This window comes from Bubalus bubalis, chromosome 13 (genome assembly GCF_019923935.1).
Source record: "Bubalus bubalis isolate 160015118507 breed Murrah chromosome 13, NDDB_SH_1, whole genome shotgun sequence".
Taxonomy (NCBI): domain Eukaryota; kingdom Metazoa; phylum Chordata; class Mammalia; order Artiodactyla; family Bovidae; genus Bubalus; species Bubalus bubalis.
The window spans coordinates 8,162,368-8,173,104 of NC_059169.1; the positions used below are offsets into that span (position 1 = coordinate 8,162,368).

Sequence of the window (10,737 nt, forward strand, 5' to 3'; positions counted from 1 at the left end):
AAGAGACAAGCTATTATCTGTCCTGCAGAGTGACAATGAGACATGCCAAAAAATTATTTGGTATTTATCTGAAGTTCAAATTAAACTGCAGCATCTAGTTTGTGTATGTGTGTGTAGTTTGTGTGTGTGTGTGTGTGTGTGTGTGTTTTAATGCTAAATCTTGCCATCCTACATTCATGTTTTCCTGATCACAAGTATAAAATACACTTCCTGGTTGTAAAAGAAAATGGTTTTGTCCAATTCAAATTTATTCTACATTTTAAAAAATTACAGTATAGCTATAACCCAACTGTGCTAAGGAATTATTTATAGAATTGGGGGGGGGGGGGTTGTGTGAAATTAATGGAGGATTATTTTTTAATTTAAAAAAACTACAGATAGCATCATACATGTCTCACCAGTGAACTTTCATTATTGCTCAAGCAAGTTGATATGAGCTCAGTTAAATACCCACTATGACACGTACCTCACTTAGACCCAGAGCAGTCACCACTGTACTTAACAAGGCACTGGGCAGCACTGGGCACTTTTTCCTGGCAGAACATTGCACATGGTTATGAGATGGGCATACCACCTTGTTGTGTTTTGGGGCATCCAGAATCAGGGGCTTTGGAATGAAGAGATCCGTCTATTTCATATATTACATAACAATGTCAAAGGGATTTTATTTCTTTAAAAAAGTGGTGCAAGGTGGATTGGGAAATGATACATTTTTGACATTATGGGAACTTCTAGAGTCCTGGACTTCTCAAAATAATTGGATGGCAATCTTCTTTATAATTTTCCTGGGAATTATTTTTGAGATCATACTCTTAAAGATTTGTATGTCCTTTCAGAAGAAGCCCGCACTTCCTTCAGAAAAGGATAAGTCAGATGTCCACAAGGTAAGAAAAAAATGCTTGATTTCCTTTTCCAAGATTTTTCAAAATAACACAAAAGAATAACTTATAAAATTGTGTAACTTTGATATTTGGATTACTCTAACTGGGGTCGCAAAGAGTCGTACACGACTGAGCGACTGAACTGAACTGAACATTTTATTGTCTCCCTTGACAGAAAGAAGACAACGGAAGTTGCCTGACAAGCATGAAATTTGGTAAGTATCCTACAATTTCATCAGCTCAGTTCAGTTCAATACAGTTTCATATTTTAATATAAAACTTGTTCAGTCTGAACTTCTCCCACTGATACTCTGACTTTTTTTTATTCCTATTTCTCTCTAGATAATTGGTCAGCTATTTCATCCTCAGAAGCAAGGTAAATGATATATTTTGAAATTAGATGAAACAGATTGGTTTTGTTCTATTCAAAATTACATCTGAATTACAGAAAAAAGTTTTCCCATTTGTATAGAGTACAACAGCAGTTCAACATCATAATTCAGTCTAACTTTGATTTTTATTTTTTAAATTGATTTTTATTGGAGTATAGTTGCTTTACAAAGTTATGTTAGTTTCTACTGTACAGCAAAGTGAATGAGAGAGAGAGAGAGAGATATAAAAATATATATATACATACATCCCCTCTTTTTGGATTTCTTTCCCCTTTAGGTCACCACTGAGCACTGAGTAGCATTCCCTGTGCTCTACACTAGGTTCTCTTTAGTTATCTATTTTGTACATAGCAGTGTATATAGGTCAGTCCCAATCTCCCAGTTCATCCCACCCCCTCTTTCCCCCTTGGTATCCATACATTTGTTCTCTATATCTGTGTCTCCATTTTGTGAATAAGTTCATCTGTATCATTTTTCTAGATTCCACATATAAGTGATATATTCAGTATTTGTTTTTCTCTTTTTAACTTACTTCACTCTGTATGGCAGTCTCTAGGTCCATCTACATCTCTGCAAATGTCACAATTTCATTCCTTTTAATGATTAATATTCCATTGTATACATGTACCACATCTTCTTTATCCATTCCTGTGTTGATGGACATTTAGATTGCTTCCATCTTATGGCTATTGTACACAGTGCTTCAGTGAACACTGGGGTTCATGTATCTTTTTGAATTATGGTATTCTCTGGGTATGTGCCCAGGAGTGGGATTGGTGGGTCATATGGTAGTTCTGTTTTTTAACTTTGATTTTTAAATGGTTGCTCTATTCCAAACTGTATTAATGGATTTTTATATATTGTTGAAATTATCCTTCCAGGTAGATAGTATCATTACTGTTTTTTTTTTAATTTGTTTCAGAGTATGCATGAATACATATATGTATATAATATATATATTGGGGCTTCCCTGGTGGCTCGATGGTAATGCATCCACCTGTAATGCAGGAGACCCAGGTTTGATCCCTGGGTTGGGAATCTGGAGAAGGAAATGGCTACCCACTCCAGTATTCTTACCTGGAGAATTCCATGGACAGAGGAACCTGGTGGGTTACAGTCCAGGGTTGCAAAGAGTTAGACATGACTGAAGCGACCAAGCACGCACATAGTTGCTTTATAATGTTGTGTCAGTTTCTGCTGTACAGCAGAGTGAATCAGTGAATCATACACATACATATGTCCCCTCTCCTTTGGATTTCCTTCCCATTTAGATCGCTGCAGAGCATCATTCCTGTTTTTACAGATGAGGAAAATAAAGCTTAGAGGTTAAGTGGCTTGCTTCTTTCTCTACCCCAACCTCTCTCTCCAGTACAAAGAAGAAATAATGACAAGTTATGATAATTCAACTGAAAAAATATTCATTTAGCACCTACTGTGAACCCAGCAGACCTTGAGCTAGGTTCTTCAAGAGTGCCATGAAAGGAGTTTATACAATCAGAATTCATCCCACATCCTGAGGATACATGAGTGCTAGAGATTAAATACTGACATTGCTACTCTTGGTGCTATCAACATCTTAATTGTTTTCATCAAAATCCATTCAGTAATCATTAGATATCCCTATACAATGGACCTTGTATTATACACTGGTATTCAAATAATAAGCCCTGGAGGAGGTAGTGACCACCCACTCCAGTATTCTTGCTGGGAAAACCCCATGGACAGAGGAGCCTGGCAGGCTATGATAGGTGCTAAATAAATATTTTTCAACTGAATTATCAGAACTGGTGATTATTACTTCTTCATTTGTATTGAAGAGAGAGGTCATGGTAGGTAAACAATCCACTTAACCTTGAGCTTTATTTTCCTCATTTGTCTGTGGGGTCACAGAGAGTTGGTCATGACTGAGTGACTAAGCATGCATGCACAAATAATAAGATAGTATCTCTTCTCAAGAAGCTTATATTCTTGGGGAGGAGACATTCATAAAGGATGATTTTGTTTGTTTTGTTTTTGTTTTAATTGGAGGCTAATTACTTTACAATATTGTAGTGGTTTTTGCCATACATTGACATGAATCAGCCATGAGTATACATCTGTTCCCCGTCCTGAACCCCTCTCCCATCTCCTTCCCCATCCCATCCCTCAGGGTCATCCCAGTGCACCAGCCCTGAGCACCCTGTCTCATGCATTGAACCTGGACTGGAGATCTGTTTCACATATGATAATATACATGTTTCAATACTATTCTCTCAAATCATCCCACCCTCACCTTCTCCCATAGAGTCCAAAAGACTGTTCTATACATCTGTGTCTCTTTTGCTATCTCGCATATAGGGTCATCATTACCATCTTTCTAAATTCCATATATATACATTAGTATACTGTATTGGTGTTTTTCTTTCTGACTTACTTCACTCTATATAGTAGGCTCCAGTTTCATCCACCTCATTAGAACTAATTCAAATATATTCTTTTTCATGGCTGAGTAATATTCCATTGTGCATATGTACTATAGCTTTCTTATCCATTCTTCTGCTGATGGACATCTAAGTTGCTTCCATGTCCTGGCTATTATAAACAGTGCTGTAATGAACTTTGGGGTACACGTGTCTCTTTCAGTTCTGGTTTCCTTGGTGTGTAGGCCCAGCAGCGGGATTGCTGGGTCATATGGCAGTTCTATTTCTAGTTTTTTAAGGAATCTCCACACTGTTCTCCATAGTGGCTGTACTAGTTTGCATTCCCACCAACAGTGTAAAAGGGTTCCCTTTTTTCCACACCCTCTCCAGCATTTATTGTTTGTAGACTTTTGGATAGCAGCCATTCTGACTGGTGTGAGATGGTACCTCATTGTGGTCTTGATTTACATTTCTCTGATAATGAATGATGTTGAGCATCTTTTCATGTGTTTGTTAGCCATCTGTATGTCTTCTTTGGAGAAATGTCTGTTTAGTTCTTTAGCCCATTTTTTGATTGGGTAATTTACTTTTCTGGAATTGAGCTGCAGGAACTGCTCGTATATTTTTGAGATTAATTCTTGTCAGTTTCTTTGTTTGCTATTATTTTCTCCCATTCTGAAGGCTGTCTTTTCACCTTGCTTATAGTTTCCTTCTTTGTGCCGAAGTTTTTAAGTTTAATTAGGTCCCATTTTTTTATTTTTACTTTATTTCCATTACTCTGGGAGGTGGGTCATAGAGGATCCTGCTATTATTTATGTCAGAGGGTGTTTTGCCTATGTTTTCCTCTAGGAGTTTTATAGTTTCTGGTCTTACACTTAGACCTTTAATCCATCTTGAGTTTATTTTTGTATATGGTGTTAGAAAGTGCTCTAGTTTCATTCTTTTACAAGTGATTGGCCAGTTTTCCCAGCACCACTTGTTAAAGAGATTGTCTTTTCTCCATTGTACATTATTGCCTCCTTTGTCAAAGATAAGGTATCCATAGGTGCGTGGATTTATCTCTGGGCTTTCTATTTTGTTCCTTTGATCTATATTTCTGTCTTTGTGCTGGTACCATACTGTCTTGATGACTGTAGCTTTGTAGTAGAGCCTGAAGTCAGGCAGGTTGATTCTTCCAGTCCCATTCTTCTTTCTCAAGATTGCTTTGGCTATTCGAGGTTTTTTGTATTTCCATACAAATTGTGAAATTAGTTGTTCTAGTTCTGTGAAAACTACCATTGGTAGCTTGATAGGGATTGCATTGAATCTATAGATTGCTTTGGATAGTATACTCATTTACACTATATTGATTCTTCCGATCCATGAACATGGTATATTTCTCCATCTATTTGTGTCATCTTTGATTTCTTTCATTAGTGTTTTATAGTTTTCTATATATATGTCTTTTGTTTCTTTAGGTAGATTTATTCCTAAGTATTTTATTCTTTTAGTTGCGATGGTGAATGGAATTGTTTCCTTAATTTCTCTTTCTGCTTTCTCATTGTTAGTGTATAGGAATGCAAGAGATTTCTGTGTGTTAATTTTATATCCTGCAACTTTACTATGTTCATTGATTAGCTCTAGTAATTTTCTGGTGGAGTCTTTAGGGTTTTCTATGTAGAGGATCATGTCATCTGCAAACAGTGAGAGTTTTACTTATTCTTTTCCAATCTGGATTCCTTTTATTTTTCTTCTCTGGTTGCTGTGGCTAAAACTTCCAAAACTATGTTGAATAATAGTGGTGAGAGTGGGCACCCTTGTCTTGTTCCTGACTTTAGAGGAAATGCTTTCAATTTTTCACCATTGAAGATAATGTTAGCTGTGGGTTTTATTATTATAAATATAATTTATAAATTATTTATAATAATTTTATTATATTTATTATTTTTTTTAATTATATAGCTTTTATTATGTTGACATGTGTTCCTTCTATGCCTGCTTTCTGGAGGGTTTTTTTTTTATCATAAATGGATGCTGAATTTTGTCAAAGACTTTCTTTGCATCTGTTGAGATAATCACATGGTTTTTATCTTTCAATTTGTTAATGTGGTATATTACATTGATTTGTGGATACTGAAGAATCCTTGCATCCCTGGGATAAAGCCCACTTGGTCATGATGTATGATCTTTTTAATAGGTTGCTGAATTCTGTTTGCTAGGATTTTGTTAAGGATTTTTACATCTACAGTCATCAGTGATATTGGCCTGTAGTTTTCTTTTTTTGTGCCATCTTTGTCTCGTTTTGGTATTAGGGTGATGGTGGCTTCATAGAATGAGTTTGGCAGTTTACCTTCCTCTGCAATTTTCTGGAAGAGTTTGAGTAGGATAGATGTTAGCTCTTCTCTAAACTTCTGGTAGAATTCAGCTGTGAAGCCATCTGGTTCTGGGCTTTTGTTTGCTGGAAGATTTATGATTCCAGTTTCGATTTTTGTGCTTGTGATGGGTCTGTTAAAATTTTGTATTTCTTCCTGGTTCAGTTTTGGAAAGTTATACTTTTCTAAGAATTTGTCCATTTCTTCTAAGTTGTCCATTTTATTGGCATATAGTTGCTGATAGTAGTCTCTTATGATCCTTTGTATTTCTGTGTTGTCTGTTGTGATTTCTCCATTTTCATTTCTAATTTTGATTTGATTCTTCTCCCTTTGATTCTTGATGAGTCTGGCTAATGGTTTGTCTATTTTATTTATCTTCTCAAAGAAGATAGATAGCTTTTTTTTAAACAAAGCTTTTAGCTTTGTTGATTTTTGCTATGGTCTCTTTTCTTTTGCATTTATTTCTGCCCTAATTTTTATGATTTCTTTCCTTCTATTAACCCTGGGGTTCTTCATTTCTTCCTTTTCAGGTTGCTGTAGGTGTAGGGTTAGGTTATTTATTTGACTTTTTCTTGTTTCTTGAGGTAAGCTTGTATTGCTATGAACCTTCCCCTTAGCACTGCTTTTACTGAGTCCCATAGGTTTTTGGTTGTTGTGTTTTCATTTTCATTCATTTCTATACATAAAAGGATGATTTCTTGCAGTATAGTAACACAATAATAGGAAATCTAGGAGAACATTTTAGGAGACACCTACACCAGCTTAGGGGGTGTTGAGAATGGCTTCATGGAGAAGCTTATACTGGAGCTGAACTTTAAAAGGTAAGTGGAAATTAGTCAGAAAAAGACACTGGTTGGGAGGATAAAGAAGGCCTTATAGGCCATGAACAGAGGCAAGGAAATAAGAAACTGCAGGGTATGTACAACAACTTATGATTATTTCAGGGTTGCTGGAATGGTGAGGATGGGCCGGGAGTTGTGGGTGATGAATGTGAAAAAACAGGCAGGAGTCAGATCATAAAGGACTTTCTCTCATTGTTGTTCAGGCGCTCAGTCATGTCCAACTCTGCAACCCCATAGACTATAGCACACCAGGGTTCCCTGTCCTTCACCATCTCCTGGAGTTCGCTCAAACTCATGTCCATTGAGTCAGTGATGCCATCCAACCATCTCATCCTCTGTCTTCCACTTTTCCTCCTGCCCTCAATCTTCACCAGCATCAGGGTCTTTTCCAATTACTCAGCTCTTCGATCAGGTGGCCAAAGTATTGAAGCTTCAGCATCAGTTCTTCCAATGAATATTCAGGGTTGATTTCCTTTAGGATTGACTGGTTTCATCACCTTGCTGTCAAGGGACTCTCAGGAGTCTTCTCCAACACCACAGTTTGTAAGCCTCAATTCTTTGGTGCTCAGCCTTCTTTATAGTCCAACTCTTACATCTGTATATGACTACTGGAAAGACCATAGCTTTGACTATACAAAGTCTGTATGCCATGTGAAAAGCTTGGAGTTTATTCTGTAGGTAGTGAGGAACCACTGAAGGTGGTTGAGCGTAGGAGTGACAGTTTTGTGTTTCAGCTGAATCACTAGTAGCTGTGTGGAGTACAAACCTGAAGATTACTTGACTTCAGTCTAATTTCTTTTGGTTGTCAGGTGTAAAGGGGCTTTATTCATGTAATGTGGTTGTTCTATTTGTATTTATTTATAAATATTTATTTGTTTTTGGGTGTGTTGGGTCTTAGTCCTCACTGTGGTGCACAGATTTCTCTAGTTGTGGTACGTGGGCTTACTTGCCCCACAGCATGTGGGATCTTAGTTCCCCAGCCAGGGATTGAACCCATGTCCTCTGCACTGGAAGGTGGATTCTTAACCACTGGCCCACCAGGGGAGCCCCTCCCTCTGCCTTTCTTGGTGTTGGTTTTACCTTGAGGTAAATAGAAAGATTGCCACCAAGAGTTTCCAAATCAGACCAGCAATTTCCAGAGGATGTAAGAGGCCAATTCTTCCTGTGTCTTTCTTAGGAACAAGGCAACTTTTCCCCGAAGTTGTTAAATGTCTTTGTCTTATACTGGGATTATTTCATACCCACTCCTTATTCAATTACTTGGAAATGAGATTACTATATTAGATTTAGCATAAACCCTTGAGGTAGAATGGATGTTGAAGAGTACGCATCCATGATTATTACTCCAAGCTATAATTTTGCTTTAGTTTTAAGGACAGATGGTGGTACCAAAGGTGACATGATACTAAAGATGATGGGTAGGTGTATCAGTCAGGGTTCAGCAGAGAAATGCAAAAAAGAGAGAGACAGATAAAACGAGTTTTATAGGAATTGGCTTGCATGGTTATAGAGGCTGAGAAGTCCCCTGATCTACCAAATAAAAACTGGAGACCTAAAAAAGCAAACGGTATAATTCAGCCCAAGGCAGAAGTCCTGGGGTGGCAGGGAGTTGTGCAGTGCTGGATGGTCTCAGAGCCCAAAGACCCAAGAATCAGGAGCTCTGATGTTTGAGGGCAAAGAAGATGGACATCCCAGATCAATAAGAGTCGGGGAGTTTGCTCTTCCACGTATTTGTTCTATTTGAGCCCTCAGTGGATTGGATGATGCCAGCCAATATGCCCAGGGCATATCTTCTGTATCTTCAGGCTGCTGATTCAAATGTGAATCTCTTCCTGAAGCATCCTCACAGGTGCTCAGAAACAGTGTTTTACCAGCTCTCTGGGCATTCCTCAGCCCAGGCAAGTTAACACACAAAATTGACTACCACACCAGGTAACAAAAATGTGTATACAGCCTGTATATTAGACATTAATAGCTTCTCCTGACAGTAGAAAGAACTTGAAAAGTATTTGATGTATTTTAAACATTCACCTAATAATTTTGTGTTCCTGTGAAAAAAGGTAATCAATAGTTCAGTCTAAAATACTCCAAATTCTATTAATAATTAGAAGAATCCAAATCAATGAGATTTTCCTGTATAAGTAAACATGTAGAAAAACTATTTGTGCGATGGGGGTATATGTTGATGATTTAATTTATTAGCTTCATGGCTCTGGACTTCCCTGGTGGCTCAGACGGTAAAGTGTCTGTCTACAATGTGGGAGACCCAGATTCGATCCCTTGGTTGAGAAGATCCCCTGGAGAAAGAAATGGCAATCCACTCTAGGACTATTGCCTGGAAAATCCCATGGACAGAGTAGCCTGGTAGGCTACAGTCCATGGAGTCGCAAAGAGTCAGACACGACTGAGCGACTTCACTTTCACTTTCACTTTCATGGCTTTGTTCATGATGATGAGTTATTTAAAACTAGGGTCATTCTTCCAGTAAAGGACAAGATAATCTGTGTTCCCTGGAGAGACAGCCACCAGAATTTCTGACTTAATTATATGAGTTTCAGTTTATGATTTTAGGGTACCTTACCATGAAACAAACTTACCATGAAACAGACACGACTTAGCAACTGAACAATAACAACTGTGAAACAAAACTTAAGGGGCATCAGAATCACCTGGAGAGCTTGTTAAAATTCAGATTTCCAGGCCCCACACCTAGGGCATCTGATTCAGGAAGTCTAGGGTGGGATCTGAGATTTTGCATTTCTGGTCATTTTTGCATTTTGCATTTATGATCATTTTGCATTTTTGATCAAAGTGATGCTGATGTTGTTGGTCTGAGCATTGCTCAGTTCAGTCGCTCAGTCATGTCCGACTCTTTGCGACCCCATGAATTGCAGCATGCCAGGCCTCCCTGTCCATCCCAACTCCCAGAGTTCACTGAGACTCACGTCCATCGAGTCAGTGATGCCATCCAGCCATCTCATCCTCTGTCGTCCCCCTCTCCTCCTGCCCCCAATCCCTCCCAGCATCAGAGTCTTTTCCAATGAGTCAACTCTTCGCATGAGGTGGCCAAAGTACTGGAGTTTCAGCTTTAGCATCATTCCTTCCAAAGAAATCCCAGGGCTGATCTCCTTCAGAATGGACTGGTTGAATCTCCTTGCAGTCCAAGGGACTCTCAAGAGTCTTTTCCAACACCACAGTTCAAAAGCATCAATTCTTTGGTGCTCAGCCTTCTTCACAGTCCAACTCTCACATCCATACATGACCATGGAAAAACCATAGCCTTGACTAGACGAACCTTTGTTGGCAAAGTAATGTCTCTGCTTTTGAATATGCTATCTAGGTTGGTCATAACTTTCCTTCCAAGGAGTAAGCGTCTTTTAATTTCATGGCTGCAGTCACCATCTGCAGTGATTTTGGAGCCCCCGCCATGAAGTGATGGGACCAGATGCCATGATCTTCGTTTTCTGAATGTTGAGCTTTAAGCCAACTTTTTCACTCTCCTCTTTCTAGCATTGCTAGACCAAGCCTAATCATTTGAGGTAGAAAGGATGCTGGAAGGTCCACTTCCATGACCATTTGCTGCTGCTCTTTAGTCACTAAGTCACGTCCAACTCTTTGCAACGCTATGGACTGTAGCCCACCAGGCTCCTCTGTTCATGGAATTCTCCAGGCAAGAATCCTGGAGTGGATTGCCATTTCCTTCTCCAGGGGCTCTTCCTGACCCATGGAGCCAACCCGAGTCTCTTGCATTTGCAGGCAGATTCTTTACCTCTGAGCCACCTGGGAAGCCCTCTGTGATCAGTTGTTGTTATTCAGTCACCAATTCGTGTCCAACTCTTTGTGACCCCATGGACTGCAGCACACCAGGCCTC

At 38.8% G+C, this 10,737-nt stretch overlaps 1 protein-coding gene across 1 annotated transcript in view; it reads left to right on the forward strand.

Annotated features, from left to right (window-relative positions):
- The first annotated feature begins 283 nt into the window (after positions 1 to 283).
- The window catches only part of CCDC168 (coiled-coil domain containing 168), a 38,158-nt gene continuing 27,704 nt past the window's right edge, over positions 284 to 10,737 (forward strand). Inside the window, exons 1-3 of the mRNA XM_025262602.3 lie at positions 284 to 884; positions 1,057 to 1,096; positions 1,224 to 1,257. Of these exons, the coding sequence (XP_025118387.3) occupies positions 615 to 884; positions 1,057 to 1,096; positions 1,224 to 1,257 (344 nt within the window). The 5' untranslated portion in view covers positions 284 to 614. The remainder of the gene's footprint in view (positions 885 to 1,056; positions 1,097 to 1,223; positions 1,258 to 10,737) is intronic.